General features: G+C 58.9%; 1 protein-coding gene across 6 annotated transcripts in view; it reads left to right on the forward strand.

Annotated features, from left to right (window-relative positions):
• The window catches only part of CATSPER3 (cation channel sperm associated 3), a 34,612-nt gene extending 26,330 nt beyond the window's left edge, over positions 1-8,282 (forward strand). For 3 of the 6 annotated variants that reach the window (XM_002710102.6, XM_089335879.1, XM_089335877.1), the window contains 5 exons: positions 2,182-2,364; positions 2,982-3,122; positions 3,462-3,581; positions 4,248-4,405; positions 6,226-8,282. In XM_002710102.6, coding sequence (XP_002710148.3) covers positions 2,182-2,364; positions 2,982-3,122; positions 3,462-3,581; positions 4,248-4,405; positions 6,226-6,325 — 702 coding nt within the window. In that variant the 3' untranslated portion in view covers positions 6,326-8,282. Of the gene's footprint in view, positions 1-2,181; positions 2,365-2,981; positions 3,123-3,461; positions 3,582-4,247; positions 5,758-6,225 lie in introns of those variants that run through there. The other 3 variants (XM_089335876.1, XM_089335878.1, XM_089335875.1) reach the window with 1 other exon arrangement.
• Positions 8,283-17,997: the final 9,715 nt, after the last annotated feature.

Raw genomic sequence — 17,997 nt, forward strand, 5'->3', positions numbered from 1 at the left:
TGCTGAGGGCCAGAACTGCACATCTATGCCTGTTTGTCTTTTTATTTTTATGGTATTTATTTGAAAGGCACAGTTAGATGTTTCATCCACTGGTTCACTCACAAAATAGCCGCAATGATCAGGACGGGCCAGACTGAAACCAGGAGCTTCTTCTGGGTCTCCCATGTGGGTGCAGGGGCCCAAGCACTTGGGTCATCTGCTGATTTCCCAGGTGCATCAGCAGGGAGCTGGATTGGAAATGGAGCAGCCAGGACTTGAACCCAGACCAGTGCCCTTTTATGATGCTGGTGCAGTGGCCCCACCTGTGTGTCTTGACTGAAGTCCAGAAAGAGCCCTTGAAGAAGTGGCAGTCCTGGTGCCCAGACGGGGTCTCTGGCCCTGCTTAATTACAAGGAAGTCCAGTTCAGCCGGCACCAGTGAACCTGCATCACAAGGCGGGAGTCCCTGTCTTGCACACAGAGCAGCTCTGTTTGTTGGGCTCTCCAGGGCCACATGGCCCCATCACTCTGCTTTTCAGTGTGCACGCGGCCTTCAGAGGCTGGGCTGCGTGAGCATGGGCTCTCTCTCTCTCTCTCTCTCTCTCTCTCTCTCTCTCTCTTTTTTTTTTTTTTTTTTTGACGGCAGAGTGGACAGTGAGAGAGGGAGAGAGACAGAGAAAGGTCTTCCTTTTGCCATTGGTTTACCCTCCAATGGGTGCACCACGCTTATTCGATGGCAGGAACCAGGTGCTTCTCCTGGTCTCCCATGGGGTGCAGGGCCCAAGGACTTGGGCCATCCTCCACTGCACTCCCGGGCCACAGCAGAGAGCTGGCCTGGAAGAGGGGCAACTGGGACAGAATCCGGCGTCCCCACCGGGACTAGAACCCGGTGTGCTGGCGCCGCAAGGCGGAGGATTAGCCTAGTGAGCTGCAGCGCCGGCCTGAGCATGGGCTCCTCTTCCTCAGGCCGAATCATTCCCCGCCCTGAACCTGTGCCTGGGGCTGCCCTTTCTGCCAGCCTTTTCCACACCCACGATGTCCCAAGCCAGGAGGACAGTGTGGCTTGACCCAGAGCCCTGGAAGGCTGAACTGGGCTCTAGGAATTGCATCTCCAAAGAATTTGGGAAGGCAAAATGAGATGTCCCCTGGAGACCTGGCGGGGCTGGGGACCTCTGGAGCCCCGGACTCTAGGGAAGGAGCTGCCAGCCTCTGGGGGTCCCGGCATCTGCCCCCAGGGGCCTGGACTCCCCCCCGTCTCTTCCTGTGCTGTGCACTGATGGGCTTGTGCATTGAAGAACCATTGCCAAGACCAGCTCTTGGGGCTGGGGGGCACTCTCTAAGTTGCTTCCTTCTGACCGAGCCAAGCGGTTGCTGGTGCTGGCCCTTGGGCTGGCCCGGAGGTGCGAGACCCAACGGGACCCCTCCCCACTCTCTGCAAGTGCATCAGACCCTTCTCCCCCCCAGGCTCCTCCTCCCGGCCTCTGAGCCCAATCCACAGTGGTCTTGGAGGGTTTTGTCTCACTGGCTCTCGGGAAGGACGTTGTGCGTGTAGTAGGGAGGGAGGCAGTTCTTTCATCTCTCAGCTCTTGTGCTCTGTCCCCAAACACAGGTTTGCTTCCCTGGGGAGGAGGGCGGCATTGGCCCACTGCCCCCTGCAGGCAGCTGCCATAGCAGTCGGGGCAGCAGGTGACCTGCTCTCGATGCCTCCTTTCCTGGTGCTTGGGCTACTAGTGGTTGGGGGTGGTGGCCTGGAGCGGAGGGCTTGGGAGTGGGCACAGCTCTGCAGTGTCCAGGAATGGGACCCTGGCTGCGGCCCTCATGAAATGAAGTCTGCACACGTACAAGGGAGGGGGGCAAGCTGGCTGCACGCTGTGCTCTGCAGGAGTGGGTGCTGTAGTAGGGAGATAAGACACGCCCGCTCCACAGGGAGAAGACTCAGGAAGGGATGGGGAGCTGTGTTGCTCTGGGCTGCTCCATCCTCACTCCTAGGGTGGCCTGGGGCTGAGAGGGCCAGGGTTGGCTCTTGGCTGAGAAGCAGGTGTGTATCAGACACCCATAACGCCCAGCTAGATTGATCCAGCCCTTAGCCTGGGCACAGCTCCTATTCACTTGATTCGTTGTCCTGACACTTCCCGAGCACGGGTGGCGGGGGCTGGCTGTGAGCGGGGCGCCCTCGCCTGAGCCGTGTGCCCCTGCCCTGCAGACCCTCATCACGGCCGTGGGGCAGACCGTGTACACCGTGGCCTCCGTGCTCACCCTGTTCTTCGTCCTCATGTACATCTTCGCCATCCTGGGTTTCTGCCTGTTTGGTGCTTCGGAGAAAGGCGACCTGAATAACTGGGGGAACCTGGCTGTGGCTTTCTTCACTCTCTTCAGCTTGGCCACGGTACTGTGTTCTGGAGCGGGGCGAGGGCTGGGTTTTGAGAAGTGACCATGGAGGTGACGGGAGCATGTGGACATACTGGGTCTCGCACGGGGCCTCCCCGTGTTCTGGAGCGCAGGTGGGCCTGGGGAAGCTGGGGGCAGCCCTAGACGGGGGTCCAGCTCTGCCTGTAGACTCTCGAGTCCTTAGAGAGACTCTGGGTGTCCCACAGGGTCACACGACATTTTAGAAAAAGCTCGCAAATGCCGGCTCACTTGGATTAAGATTAATTTACAAGTGAACGCACACCCCTTGGCCTTCTGGGAAGGGGCGGGCACAAACCTGCCTGGAGCGAGGACGCACAGCCCACCCTGGACCCTGTTGGACTCCCAAAAGCGTGTGTGCTCTGCAGAGGTGGGCCTGGCGTGCTGACCAGCAGTGTCCACACGCAGCGAGCCCTGCGTCCCTGGGCCACCGCGGATAGACTGGAGCCAGGTTGTGGAGAACTTCAAGTGTTGAGGGACGGGGCCAGGAAGTACACTGGGGCTGGAGCTCCCTTAGCTGAGCTGGGGAGGCCCACCCACGCGGGGAGGCCCACCCACCCTGCCGACCGTGACAGTGAACCCTCCCTGCCCGAGCAGGTTGATGGCTGGACAAACCTGCAGCAGCAGCTGGACAACCGGAATTTTGTTCTGAGTCGGGCGTTCACCATCACCTTCATCTTGATCGCCTCCTTCATCTTCCTCAGCATGTTTGTGGGTGTGATGATCATGCACACTGAGGTGAGCTGCACCTGCAGGCATGCCGAGTCAGGTTTGGTGCGGGCCAGGTCTCTGGGGAGAGTCCCAAGCGTGTGTCCCTGCTGAGCGGGAGTGGAGGTGGGGAGGTGGGTCCTTCCCTTGCCCAGCCTGACTCTTGCCACCGAGCCAGTGCGTTTGCCTTGCCTCACGGTAGTGGCCAACAGCACAGGGGGACCAGGGAGGCGCTGCCCCTGCCCTGCATGGGCAGCTTGAGCCCTGTGTGTGCTGGGGGCCGGGGGAGAGGGTGAGCAGGCTGGGAAGGAAGCGCCTGGGGCTGGTGGGCAGTGAAAGCCTGCCCCAGCCTCTGTCTTCTGACTCCAGGACTCCATCAAGAAGTTTGAGCGAGAGCTGATGTTGGAGCGGCACGTGACCCTCATGGAAGAGAAGCAGGTGATCCTGAAGCGGCAGCAGGAGGAGGTCAGCAGGCTGATGCGGAAGCAGGTGGGTGCCGGCCGGCCGTGTGCAGGCGGACAGAGGAGCACGGGCAGGGAGGAAGGAGTGGCCGGGGGTGGGGCCTGGCTCCGGAGAGCAGATGGCCTTAGGTGAGGCAGGTGGCTTGTCTGCGTTCTACTGAATTGGGGGTGTAGAGGGCTGTGGCTGCAGCATGCGCCCTGAGCAGAACCAGGTCTTGTGTGGCAGGACTGTCCCTGCTGAAGTGTCTGGGTGCCAGGCGGCCCAGGCCATGGAGGATAAGGGTGTGAGCGCATGTGCTGGGCCTTCCTGTGTTTCTGAGACCACCGCAAGGGCATTTTCTGACCCAGGGCTGAGGGCTGGAGGGCCTCTGTTTTCTGTGTTGGTGCCCTGAGTGCCCATGGCTGAGCCGGGGTGCTGTGCTGTGTCCCCACGTCCCTCCTCAGGCTCTTCTCTGAGGTGGGTCATTTGCCTGTCATGACTGTGCCCAGGATTTGTCCAGGGCTGCAGCAGGTGACGCTGAGCCGTGCTCAGCCTCTCACGGGTTCCTTCGCATGCCTCCCATCCTCATGTCAGAAGTGGTGGCTCAGGTGCCACGTCTTCCACTTTGCACTCTTGACCCCCAGCTCATCCACACTCACTGGCAGGGGGGTCCCTCCTGCTCACCATGGCCTTCTCGGCCACGTCTCTCTCCAGAAAAGCGTCGACTACAAGAGCTTCAGCGAGCTGGTGGAGAACTTCAAGAAAACCTTGCGGCACACGGACCCCATGGTCTTGGATGACTTCGGCACGAGCCTGCCCTTCATTGACATCTACCTGTCCACTCTGGACAACCAGGACGCCACGGTCACCAAGTCAGTCCCCGCCGCAATGCCCCAGGAGGACGAGGGGGATGGAGGCTGGCGTGCAGGGTGGGCCGGTGGAGCAGGCCTCCTTGGGGGCGCAGGGCTGCACCCGTGCCCCTGGCCTGTGGCTGAGGGAGCTGCGCCCCAGCCTGCCCCTGCCACTCTGACCCGGATGCCAGCTGCTTGGCTCTCCAGGCTGCTCCTTACTGCTTTTCCGGGGAGAGGAAAGAACACTGGGTGCAAGTCAGGAGCTGAGGCTCCTGTCCTGGGTCTGCTGGTGCTTCCTGTGTGGCCTCGGGCAGGTCCCTCCCCCTTTCCTGCCTGTCACACAGGGTGCTGCTGGCTGATCTGGTGAGAACATGCAGGGTCGGTGTTGCGGCACAGCAAGTCCACCTGCCACTCGTGGCTCTGGTGTCCTGTGTGGCAGCTGCCCTGCTTCTGACCCTGCTATGCAACTGGGAAAGCAGTGGGAGATGGGCCACTACCTGAGTCTCTGCCACCCACACAGGGAGACCAGGGTGGACCTCCAGGCTCTGCCCTTCTCCTAGAGCGGCCCAGGCCACTGCACCCATTTGGGGAGTTAACCAGCATATGGTAGCATTCTTCCATGTTCATTCTCTCTCTCTCTCTCTCTCTTTTTTTTTTTTTTTTGGCAGAGTGGACAGTGAGAGAGAGAGAGAGAGACAGGTCTTCCTTTACCATTGGTTCACCCTCCAATGGCCGCTGCGGCCGGTGCGCTGTGGCTGGCGCACCGCGCTGATCCGATGGCAGGAGCCAGGTACTTCTCCTGGTCTCCCATGGGTTGCAGGGCCCATGGACTTGGGCCATCCTCCACTGCACTCCTGGGCCACAGCAGAGAGCTGGCCTGGAAGAGGGGCAACCGGGACAGAATCCGGCGCCCCAACCGGGACTAGAACCCGGTGTGCCGGCGCCGCAAGGCAGAGGATTAGCCTAGTGAGCCGCGGCGCCGGCCTCTATCTCTATCTCTATGTCTCTCTCACCTCTGCATTGCAAACAAATAAATAAATTTAAAAAAAAAAAGAGGGGCTGGCATTGTGGTGTAGCAGGTAGAACTACTGCCTGTAACCAGCATCCCATATGGGTGCTGTTTCAAGTCCCAGTTGCTCCACTTCTGATCCAGCTCCCTGCTGATGACCTGGGAAAAGCAGCAGAAGATGGCCCAAGTGTTTGGGCCCCTGCTACCCATGTGGGAGACCTGGAAGAAGCTTCTGGCTTCTGGCTTTGGCCTGGCCCAGCACTGGCTGTTGCGGCCATTTGGGGAGTGAACCAGCGGATTGAAGATTTCTCCCTCTGTCTTTCCCTCTTTTAAATGAATAAATCTTAAAAAATAAAAAAAAAAAGCATGCATGTAAAGCCCTGTGCTCAGGCTGGCCCAGTTCTGGGGCGGTGACCTGCCACTACTGAGCATCTAACAGAGAGCCGCGGGCACTAGGGAGCCACAGTGGGCTCTCAAGCAAGGACAGGCACGATGAACCCAGTTCTCGCTGAAAAGCCCCTGGGGGTTTCAGAGACCAGCAGAGCTAAAAAGGAGGGCTCACGCAAGGCCCATTTGGGCTCAGAAGTGGACCAAGTGCTGACTGGCGCCTCCACGTGATACCCTTCTCAGGGCCATGAGGTGACAGAACTCACACCAAGGGGCAAACTCGGGATTCCAGCCCAGCCTGACCTGGCCCTCAGCAGACCTGGCCCTCCCCCAGCCCCACGTGGGCCGGGTGTGGTGCAGGTGCCGGTGCAGGGGTGTGGTGGATGGGGCCAGGGTGGCCCCGAGCCTGCCCTGACCTCAGGCGCCCTCTCCTGCTCCACTTCAGGCTTCAAGGGCTGTACTATGAGATCGCACATGTGCTGAGCCTGATGCTCGAAGACCTGCCCCCGAAGTCGCAGTCCTCGCAGAAGTCCCATGATAAGTAGCTGGCGCGGGCCCCGGCTCGGAGGGCCTCGCAGGCTGTGCTGAGCCCCATTAAACACAGCTTCTGAGTCGGCGTCTCCGGAGTTGCTGCGACAGTGCTGCTTCCCCGTCCTCGGGACCTGGGCCTGGGTAGGTGGCCCTGAGGTCCGACTCCCCCCGGACGTAGCAGACCTGGGACTGGGGAGACGGGAACTCAAGGCTCGCCCTGGCCAGAGGACACGCCCGGCAGCTGTGCTGTCCAGGGCCTGAGAATGACTGGGCCATCGGCGAGGGGGCAGGGAGGACAGGGTGGTGGGGACCTGGCTTCTGATGGGGCTGGTTATGGTGGGCAGATGGCGTGTCCAACCCGGCAGGCCTGCATCCCAGGCCACAGGGGTGCCACAAGGCTGGGCAAGCCACCTTGCAGGGCACAAGAAGAAGGCTTTGAGCCCAGAGAGGGGGGGCGGGGTAATGTGCACGGGGCTGGCCCAGCGCTGCGGGCGGCACAAGCCGAAGGATGTTTGGCGCCGGGGCCCAAAGCAGCATTTGTGTTTGGCTCTGTGTGCCTGCAGAGCAAACACTGGCGGACTGGAATTCCCACTTGGGCCTTCACCAACTCAAACAGGCTTGGCCAAGACTTGCAGTTGATTTGCTGGGGGCAGAAGTGGCTCTGCCTGCCCAGGCCTGGCTGTGGAAAGCAGGACCCTCCACCCGACGTCCCAGTGCTGGGACTCCACACGGCTCTACTCACTGGGCTGTTCGTCGCCAGCCCACCAGCGTGGTTGTTTGGGGGCTGCAGTGGGATGCAGGGCACCTGGGTCACTCGCAGCTCCTGTGGGAAGGATCCAGTGCAGGGGGTGTTGGAAGGTGACTTTGTTTTTTAAACTGTGGATTCCATCAGCAGGAAGCAGTCCCTGTAGAGTGGCGGGGAAGGCAGTGGTTTATTCCGGCAGCCCCTGGAAATCCGACACCAGGATGTTGGAAACTGCACCTTGCTGCCTCCCAAGGCAGAGGGGCCTTCCACAGGTCAGCTCTGCCCTCGGGCCGTGTGCCCCTGGCCCTGTCCTGGCTGTCCTGGCGCCCCATTAGGGCTGCTCCTGTGTCCCGCAGCCCCTGCAGGGAGTCCCCAGCCAGGCTCCTTGGGAGAGGCCATTGCTGATCTGATTCTTGGAGGTCGGGAAGTGAAGGGCAGGAGACAGATGGGGTAAAGTGTCCCCCACCTCCCTACCCAGAGTCGCATCTTGGCTTGGGTCGTGTCGTGGGCTCTGGTGGGGAGTGGCCGTGTTCTCACGTCCCGGCCGACTCCTGGTGCTCCTCCTCCGTGGAGGGGCAAGGCGCTGGGCAAAACAGAGCCCCGCACGCAGCAGTGCGCATGGGAGTTGGGGCAAAGAAGCGGCCAGGAAGTAAACGCTGGGGGCTGGGCATCCGGGGCTTTTGGGCAGCGGCTGTGACGCAGCCAGCATGGACACCTGGGGGGGGGGGTCCAGTGAGTCAGGAGTCGGATCCCCACACGTGCTCGCCAGCATAGGCAAGTCATGGTTGGACTTCCTGAAAGATGACTCTGAGTTGCTGTATTGTACCTTTTAAGAGTGGAGCCCCATGGATACTTAGCAACACGTGGAGGCAGGATTTTATTCAGGTTACACAAAAAATACCCCTGTAGGGGCCGGCGTTGTGGTGCAGCAAGGAACGCCACCACGGCCGACACCAGCATCCCATGTCAGAGCACCAGACTGGGTCTTGCTGTTCTGCTTCTGACCTGTCTCCCTGATTGCTCCTGGGAAAGTGGTGGATCATGGTCCAACTTGGGCCCCTGCCACCCATGAGGGTCGCTGGCTGGAGCTCTTGGCTTTGGCCTGGCCCAGACCTGACTGTTGAGGGCATTTGGGGGAAGAGTCAGCAGATGAAAGATTTCTCTCTGTGTCTGTCTCTGTGTGTATGTGTGTGTGTCCCTCTTTCTCTGCCACTCAAATAAATAAATAAATACTTAAGTCTTTTAAAGACCCACCCTGTAGAGACAAGATGTCTCGGGCTAAGGCAGGACCCCATAAGAGGGCTTCAGGGCCTCTGGGTGAAGCACCCCAGAGCGTGGTGGCACCAAGCGCTACTGACTTTTTATAAAAGTCTCACAAGGGAGGTGTGCAGGAGACCCCTGGGGCGTGAAGAGTCTGCTCTAACGCTCTCGGGAGACAGGACGGACCTGGAGGCGTGCACACTGGGGTGGTAGCGCCATGGCGTTCCTGGCCCGCAATTCTGCGTCCGTGAGGCCCGCTGCCCAGACTCCCTTCCTGCCTCCCCACTGCGATGGTGGTGCCTGGGACCAGGGCCCAAGATAAAGAGATGTCTTTGGAACGGGCCGCTGGGCTGGAGGAGGAGGCTTCCTGGCCAAGGGCAGGCCTTGGCGATGGTGGAACTACAGTTGCTACTTTGCCTGTGTCCCATTGAAAGATCATGCAATGGCATGACAGCCGTGCGTAGGTATTGCTGTCCTTCCTGTTAGCCAGGTGGCCACACTGAGGTTCAGAGGTGACATGACTGCCCATGGACTCCCAGCCCTCTGAGGTGCTGTGACTGGTTTGGTAGGTGGGCAGGCTGGCCCTCGGAGAGCCCTGCTTGGCTGCGCTCCTCGCGAGGGGCGGCGTCGGCGTTTGAACGCAGGCCACACACGTACCCCTGTGCTTCCTGGCTCACAGCAGCCTTGCTCGTTCTTGTTAAAGCTGTTTCTTGAACTTTAGAAACCCAGCCACGATTCCCTCCTGAGCAGGGCCTGGCTGTGGGAGGAGGCCTTGGTTGCCCAGTTTCTTGGCACCTTCTCCCTGCCTGGTCAGAGCTCTGAAGTCTGCTGGCCCGGGGAGCCCTGGGAGCCCCCAAGATTGAGAGGACGGCAGGAAGCAATCAGTGTGTGCAGAAAGGGTGGTGACTGCGGCGCCTAATCAGGAAATTACAGCCTGGGCAGAGAGCGCGGTTTGGCTTGGACGTCGCCGCCGCCTGGGCTCCGGTACAACCGGCCCACGTGGAGGCTCGGCCGCAGACGGGAGCTGCCCGGCCGGCGTGAGCGGGCTCCCCAGCAGGACGCCCAGCCCCGCCAGGGCCACGCAGGGGTCCCGGAGGCTGGCCTCTTGGTGGTAGCTGGTCAGTCTTTTGTGGTCCCCTTCCTGCTCCTACAGCTGTGGATAACTCACCTGTGGGGCCCGGGGCTAAGGACACCAGGAGGGGGCCCCTGGGGAGCCTTGCAGCTGTGATGGTGTTTTTTTTATCTGGCACTTGAAAGAAGCAGAGAAGGATTAGATGGGAAAAGGCAACTTCAGGGCTGTACAGGTGTGACAACATCTGTATCCAAAAGAATGGAGAAGTAAGGCCACACCTATGAAGTGGTAGGGGCTGTTTCTCCTCTCTCAGACGTCAAAGATGATAGAACCAGGCAGTGACCTGCGTATGCAGGAGAGGCGTCCTTGACCTCTAGCGAGGGGGACAGACGGAGAGCCATCTTCCAACTGTGGGTTTCTTCTCCAGATGCCAACAGCAGTCAGGGCTGAGCTGGAACCGCGTCTGCGTCTTCCACGTGGGTGGCAGGGGCCGTCACGTGCTGCCTCCTAGGAAGCTGGGACTGGAGCCGGCGCTGCAGTACCCGGTGCAGGCTGCAAGCCTCCGTGCGACCTGCATCACAGCACCTGCCCCTGTCTCTTGTAATTCCCTTTCTGGAACTTTCTGAGGTGCCCCTGTCTAGTGTACGTTCGTGTCTGGAAGGGAATCGTAAACAGTAATGGTGCAAGTGGTCTTCACCTCTGTTCTGTTCTCCCACCTTCCTGAATTATTTCAATTTTTAGTACAAATACGTATCTTATGATCAGGAAAAGCAACACAGTTTTCACCTTGAAAAAAAGTTAAGCAACCTGTGTGTTTGTGTCTGTGCACTTGTATGTGTGTGCACGTGTACCTGTATATGTGCATGCACTTGTGTGTGTACACATGTGTACCTGTGTGTGTGCATATGTACTGGTGTGTGTGTGCGCACTTGTGTTTGTGCACGTGTACCAGTGTGTGTGCAAACTTGAGTGAGTGCGCACTTGTATGTGTGTGTGCATGTGTACCAGTGTGTGTGAGCATGCATTTGTATGTGTATACACATGTACCAGTGTGTGTGCACATGTACCGGTGTGTGTGCACTTGTGTTTGTGCATGTGTACCGGTGTGTGTGCACGTGTGTGTGTGCACGTGTACCAATGTGTTGCACATGTACTGATGTGTGTGTGTGTGTGTGTGTGTATTCTAAGCAGGGCTGTGGGGGGCTGCAGGGTGGGGAAGTAGACTGGAGCAGCGTCCCAAGGGCTTGAGTGAGTTGGGCAGTGTGGACTGTCAGCAGCTAGTGACTTGGCCAGAGCTGATTGCCACTGCCTTCCTAAGGGTGGCTCTGTCCCCTCCCCCGGCTCCTAAAGCTCCTTTGCTTTGTCTCCCCACATCTCCCAGAGTTCCCCACTGCCTGGCTCTGTCTCCCCTCTGCTCCTGCCCACCCATCCCACTCCTGCCTGCCCTTCCGGGCTGGGGACCAGGTCTCTTCCACAGCAGTTGCTCCAGATTGCTCCTGTCAGCTTTGGCTTCTCGTTCCCCCCCCCCACCTCGGACCTTTCAGACGCCACCTGGAGTCAGACCCTCATTCTCCGCTGTGGACACCCGTGATTCCAGGTGGCGAGGCCGTGGACTGTGCGCTCAGCCTAATGCCTGGATGCCAGTGACCCCGCTGCCTGGGATGAGCCGGTTCTGACGCTCTGGAGGGAAGGAGGTGGTGAGCAGCAGGAGGACCCAGTGTCGCAGGCACATCCCAGACTCCTGGGCACACAGCGGTGCAGCTACGATGTCACTCCCCTGGGCTTCAGTGCAGCAGGCTCATGCAACGTTTCACATGTTCCCCTTATTTATTCATTTATTAAACGCAGAGTTAGAGGGACAGAGAGCTAGATTTGGGGGGGGGGGATCTTCCATCTGCTGATTCACTCCCCAAACGGCTCCAGTGACTGGAGCTGGGCCGATCCACAGCCAGGAGCCAGGAGCTTCACCAGGAGCTCCCACGTGGGTGCAGGGGCACAAGGACTTGGGCCATCTGCTGCTGCTTTCCCAGGTGCATTAGCAGGGAGCTGGGTCGGAAGTGGAGCAGCCAGCTCTCCATTCAGCGCCTAGATGGGATGCTGGTACGGCACCGTGTGGCTTACCCCAACTGTGCCACAGCCCTGGTCCCTGTTTTCCCCACGTCACAGGTGAGGAAGCTGAGGCTCAGAGCTTATGTGGCAGCGAGTAAGAAGTGACACCAGGAGTGGAGTCAGGTTCTGTCGGAAGCTCGTGCTTGTAACCTGTGTGATCTCGTCCGTGGTCCTCAGCGCCCTGGAGGTGGCTGGTGGGAGCCCAGGACTCCGTGACTTCAGAGCGCGGGGACTGCATCTCACCCAAGTGGTAGCTCCTGACCCGTGAGTGTCTGGGAGTGCAGGTGCTTCCCGGAGGTGTGGGGGAGTGTGGAGGGGCAGGAGGCTGGCCACAGGGACCCTCCGAGACTCGGAGATGCTCCCAGAAGGCAGGAGGTTGAGATGAGCACGGAGTTTGTGCCTCTTGAGGGCCATGTGTGCTCGTCACGTAGCGCTCCTGGAACCCCAGCACCGGCCCCAGAAACCCGTGGGCGCAGGCCAGGCTGACTCACCCAGGGAGGCCTGGACTCTGGGAGGAAAGGTCAGGCCCTGGGGAGGAGCCCAGCCCAGGGCTGCAATCCAGCTCTCTTGGCCCCTGCACCAGCCTTGGCTCAGCCGTTTCCCTGGCATGGGGGACTAGGGGAGTCTCTGGGAACCCGGGGGCCTGGGTGGGTCTCAGCCGCCCCCTGCCAGCCTGTGGGAGGGTCAGTGGTGACACCCAGCTCAATGCCAGCCCCTGGCCAGGGTGTCTCCGGGGGTCCCCAGCCCCACTGCGCATGAGCTCCTCCTTCAGTCGCCTTTCCTAGGCTGAGGGTGTGCGCCCATAGAAGTTGTGCCGGGAGAGGCCGGAGCCCGGGTGGGGACAAGCCTCCATCCCAGTGTGTCCTGGAAAGTGCCCAGCTAGGCCACAGGCGGGAACGCTCCGGGGAAACCCTTGCCGGCTGCCACGGCCTGGCAGGCGACGGCGTGGCCAGCACTCTGTAGCCGCGGTGCCTTGGAGGGGTTGCCAAGCATTTTCCGTGAAGTCACTGGGACGTTAAACCCTCCGCGCAGTGAACTGGGTTAATAAGCTTTGTCTGATGTTGATGAGCACTAATGATATAATGTGATAATGGCAATGATGGCGCTCTCAGCGGTGATTATCACACGTGCGGCACTGTCCAGGCACGGAGGGGCGGCGTGCGCATTCCACACGCCCAGGCCCCATTTTCCACTCATAAACCCCGTTCTTCAAAGCCGCTCCTGCCCAACTCCCTAGATCCACTTTCAGGACAAATTACCAACACTTAAAAAAAATTGGTCCATTTTGTGTGAAAGCCAAGTCCAAATTACTGTTGCGTTCCCCTTTGTGTATGGAACGTGCCGGAGGGTGGGGCCTGGGCGCCGAGGGGGACGAGGGGGACACTGGCGGAGGGTGGGGGGAAGGCGGAGAGCCAGGGGTACACGAGGCAGAAAACACCAGCCTCGTTTCAGTGAAAACGTGTTTCTGGAACGATGCTCCGGTTTACTCAGGCAGAAAAATTAGAAACGGTGTGCTTATTAAAGAGGCGAAGCAAGCGTGACTATTTTTAGTAGTGTAGTAAAACCCTGGTAATTTGGACGTCTTCAATAAAGATTCCATGAACACGCTGGCTGGCAGGCACGCAGTGCGTGTGTTTGCCTGAGTGTATGTGTGTGCACAGGTGTGTGTGCACTATGGTGTGTGTGTGTGTGTGTGTGTGCTGCATGTGTGCCAGGGCAAGGTGGGTGAGTACAGGAGCTGGGGAGCAGGAGGGCAGGGAGAAGGAGGTGAAGTAAGGAACGGGGGGCAGGGCCGGGCGCCCCTTTTACAGACGCTGAGCTCTCTCCGCTTAGCAGTCCAAGATCGTGACAAATTACTCTCCTCTCTGGACACTCTTATTGGCTTGACTTCCGTTCAAAGAGGAATGTATTTGAAAAGGAAAGGTTCGTGTCTGTCAAAATCTGTAAAGGCTTTCTCCACACCTGTCACGCTGGCTCGCCCTAGAGGAGGCAGGATGGTCAGGGTGGGTGCATCCCTGGTACGCGATGGCTGAGGCCCGGGGCTCAGGACAGGGCTGCTGGGGGCAGATTACTCCCTGTTCTGGGGATCACAGCTGTTTACATTTTTAAAATAATATTGTTTAATGACAAAAGCGATATACGCTCAAAAAAAAAAAAAAAAAAAAAAAAGAGAAGAAAACCTGCAAAGGACAAACTTAAAAAACCTCATTTCCTTGCTCCCTGAAGTAGCTAATGTTAATACTTCGTACACATTCAGAAATGTCTGTTCATTGTTAGGAGCAAGGATGTTACTGTGTGTACAGACCACTTTGTAGCTTGTCATGGTTTTGTTTTTTGACAGAAAGTTCCATTAAGAAAAGGCAGACATCCAGTAAAGAAGTTGTCCCTGATGGGGTCCCTCCACTCTGTGAGGGCCGAGGGTTGTAGGGACAAGACTTGCCAATGAGCAGTGAACCTGCTCTGGTAGTGGCCGCAGCCCCGGGAGTCTTGGGCACCAGCCTCTCCATGCCCCCTGGATAAGGTAGGGGCAGGCGTTGTGGTGCAGTGGGCTAAGCTGCCACCCAGGTTCCTGCATCCCATGTCAGAGTGCTGGTTCGAGTCCCATCTATCCCACTTTGAAAAAGTGGTAAGATATATGTAATTTGCCCTTTTAGCCTTTTTAAGATGTGTGTATTTCCGTGACAAAAAGCATATTTAGCTCTTTGTACATCCATCAGTACCACCCATCTCTAGAACTTTCTCATCTTTCTCACCTAAACTCTGTGCCTTTAAACACAGCTCCCCGCAGCACCTCCTTCGGCCACGGTTCTGCAATCGGACCCTGAACTTGCCTCTTTTCAGCCCCTCTCAGAGCTGCAGTCACATCCAGCCTGTTGAGTCCTGCTTATCTCAGTCCACGTCCTCAGGGTCTGTCCACACTGTGGCCTGTGTCAGAATCCCCCTCCTTTTTGAGGCTGAATATACTCCAGTGTATGTATGTCCATCCTCTGTCCACCGTTTGTTGATGGAGCCTTGTGGTGTCTGCACATTGTGGCTGCTGTGATGAGCAAGATTCAGCTCGTGCTGTGAGCATAGGTGAACGCAAGTCTCTCCAAGTCCTTGCTCTCGCGTAAGTGCACACCCAGCAGTGGGACTGCTGCATTGTGTGGCCGTTGTGTGTGTGGATTTCGGGGGAACTGTTCCATTTTCTCTGGCAGCTGCTCCATTTTTTGTTCCTACCCAGCAGTGCACCGAGACTCAGTTTCTCGACATCCTCATGATCCACGATCGCTTGTTCTTTCCTGGTTTCTTTCTTTCTTTTTTTTAAATAGCCATCCCGATGGGTGTGAGGTGCTATCTCGTAGTGGTTTTGATCTGCCTTTGTCTGATGATGAGTGATGTCGGGCACCCTGTCACGTGCTGGTCGGCCATTTGTACTATCTTCTTTTGAGACATGCCGATTCCTTTCCTTTGCCCAGTTTTAAGTTGAACTCTTCTTTTTTTAAAAAATTGCTCAGACTCACTTTTAGAAGCAGTGACGAGAGCAGTGCCAGGGGCTACTCACGGAGGGCTGAGCTAGTGAGGAAGGAAGGAGGCGAGAGAGAAGGGGAAGGGGCAGGATGTCTCATGGGTGCACTGAGGTGTATGCAGCAAGTGTTTATTGAGCACCTACTGTGTGCAGACCCTGTTCCAGCTCTCACTGTCCACGCCTGTTGGACTCAGGCCCTGTGCTGGCCTCTGACCCTGTCTCCAGCTGCCTGGGCAGCCTCCAGGAGGCAGTGGGGCAGTAGTTGAGTCCATGGGCTCTGTGGTCAGACGGACTGGGGTCTGAGTGCCTTTGGACAGGTACATGGCCTCCCCGAACCTCACCGTCCCCATCTATAAAAGGAAGCTGATAAGAGAAACGAAGCGTGTGGAGCGACAGCACAGGACATCACGGAGACCTGTGCCCATGTTGGCCAGAGCAGTCTTGCTCCTCCAGGACGGCCACCCTGCCCTCCCCTTTCCCCTCCTCCAGATGCAGCACCGCGGGCTCCAGTGGCAGCATCTCCAGGGCACACTGTAGCCCCTTGGCAGGTGAACAGCTGCCCTGGGCCACCCAGTCAGTGGAAGGCAAGATCTGGGGCCCTGGTAGGGCCCCACATGTTGTGAGGAGTGGGCTTCCTATGAGGAGAGGGCCAGCAGGGCTGGGAGAGGCCCAGGAGGATTCTGGGGAGGCAGAGACCGCAAAACCCAAGCCCAGGGAAGGAAAAGCTGTGGGTGTTTAGATGTCACGGCTGGCACTCCAGCGCCCCCTCTACACCTGAAAGCTTGTCTGCACCCCTGCCCACCACCCCGGGGCCCCATGCCCTCTGCTGCTTGCACCCTCGGCCTGGCCCAGCTGAGCCCAGCCTCTTAGAGTGACAGGATGTTTTCATTTCCTCTTTACCCCTCAAATAGAGCCGTGTTCATGGCAGGCCCTGCCTAGAGCAGGGGGTAGGATCCTGGAGCCCAGGTCAGGTGCTGTCCCCCCCACCCTTGTTAACTGAGCCATCCTGGACAAGTTCTGAATTTCCCCTGTGCCGCATAGGAGGGCAAGCCTCGCTGTTCAGGGTCGCTGCCTGGCACACACGCTGTGGCTGTCAGTGCGTGCACAGGGCCCTATGTTAGCATCGCCTAACGTGATGGGGAGCCAGCAAGCCTCCTGGCATCTTCACCCACACTGCAGGGAGCCCCGAGCTGTCCCCACGGCTCATCTTGCAGACTGCTGGCCTCTGGATCTGCTCCTTCAGGCTTGGCCCACAAAGGACAGTAGGAAGACAGGGCGCAGGACCCCAGGCTGTTACTGAGGGCCCGACGGGGTGCTCGACAGGACTGTCAGTCATGACTCACATGGGAGACAGAAATGGGACGGGGGCGGGGCGGGGGGCGCAAGCTGGTTTTCAGAAACGGCCTGTTGTGACTTGGACCGAGAAGCCTTCTTAATGCGGAGAGTGTGGAACAGGGCCCTCCAGAGGACAGCCAGGACACTGCGTCTTAATAATATGGAGAAGCATAGTGAGGAGCCCTCCGCAGTGACCACCAAGTGTTTACTCCACAGACCACCACACGCGGGCTCTGCGTGCAGCGTCTCGCCTCCCGCTTTCAGCAACTGTGCGAAATGATTGTTATTTCCTTTTATGGAAGAGGAGAGGCTCAGAGATGCTGATTAAGTCTCTTGCCCAAGGCGACTCAGAGGTGGAGCCCAAACTCCGTTCCCATGTACCCAGGCCAAGACACTGGCCCAGAAGCCCGGGAGGGCAATGGGCTGCAACCCCTCCCTCGCTCACGTCCCACACCTGCATCCTGGTGGCCCAGGCCCTGCTGCTATCTTACCTGGGCAGGGCAGGGCACACAGGCACCTCCCAGGCTGGCGCCCTGGGGCAGTGCCCCCTCCAAAGCACATCTCACAGGTGAGGCTTCCCCTTCCCTTCTGGACAACTCTGGCATCTGGGCACAGCGGTATGGCATCCAGTGGGGGCCACACAAGCCAAAGTGACTGTTCCTCTCCCTTGGTGACGACTCAGCCGAGTGCCACTTCCTCTGGTGCCCACAGTGCCTGGGCACCGCCCTCCCCGCACCCTGTCCCCAAGTTGTGGCCTCTCTGCAGCTGCAGCCCCCTCTGAGGCTTTCTTTGTCAGGACCAGGTAAGGACAGAGCTGCTGGCTGTGTCTGGGGCGAGAACTTCCATCTCTGCAATGCCAGGAACCACCCTGTGTTTTGTTCACAGTGCTGGGTATGGGGCAGCCCGGTTGCAGGGGACAGAGCGTGGGCACTGACTGGGCTTGAATCGGCCCCATCACTTCCTGCTGTGTGGCCTTGGGCCAGTGCCCTGCCATCATCTCAGAGTGTCGGGCTCCTCGTCAGAGCAATGGGTGCCATGCAGGCACGGCGGGGGGGGGGGGGCTCCCAGTGTGGGGGTGTGCCGTGAGTGCTTGTGCCTGCCCTGAAGACAAGACGGAGCCACTTCCCCAGAGCTGCCATGCCTGAACGCCCTCTTTGTTAAGCAGGGCTCCCCTGTTCTTCCTCTGTGCACAGCACCCCATTGCCTGTCCTCATTCTGGTCTGTAGTGACCTTCGTGCCTGCTGGCTTCCTCGCCCACGGCAGCGGCGGCGGCGGCGGCGGCGGCGGCGGCTGGGACCAGGACTGGGTCTCTCCCCCCTGCTCCATCCCCAGCCCCACCCGCAGCAGCAGAGTCCCTGTTGATGAATGAACAACGGCCCCCTCCCCTAATCCCTCTCAGGCACAGCAGCTAGGACTTGCAGAATCCACCGCCTCCCAGCCCCTCGGGATCCTCCAGCTCCAACCCTGCAGCCACGCAGCCCTCCTGGGTGCGGTGTTGCATGCCAACCGCGGGGCAGCTGGGGGCGGGGATAGCAGGCTGGATCCTGCACTCACCTGCTTGGTCACAGCCCTGGACGGGTGGTGGGGTTGCTGTGGACTGCTTCTGCCCCTCCACTTGTCTGTAGCCACACTGCATCTCCACTGTACAACCCCCTCC

The sequence above is a fragment of the Oryctolagus cuniculus genome, chromosome 6 (genome assembly GCF_051225735.1).
Source record: "Oryctolagus cuniculus isolate XC-2025 breed Fujian yellow rabbit chromosome 6, ASM5122573v1, whole genome shotgun sequence".
Taxonomy (NCBI): domain Eukaryota; kingdom Metazoa; phylum Chordata; class Mammalia; order Lagomorpha; family Leporidae; genus Oryctolagus; species Oryctolagus cuniculus.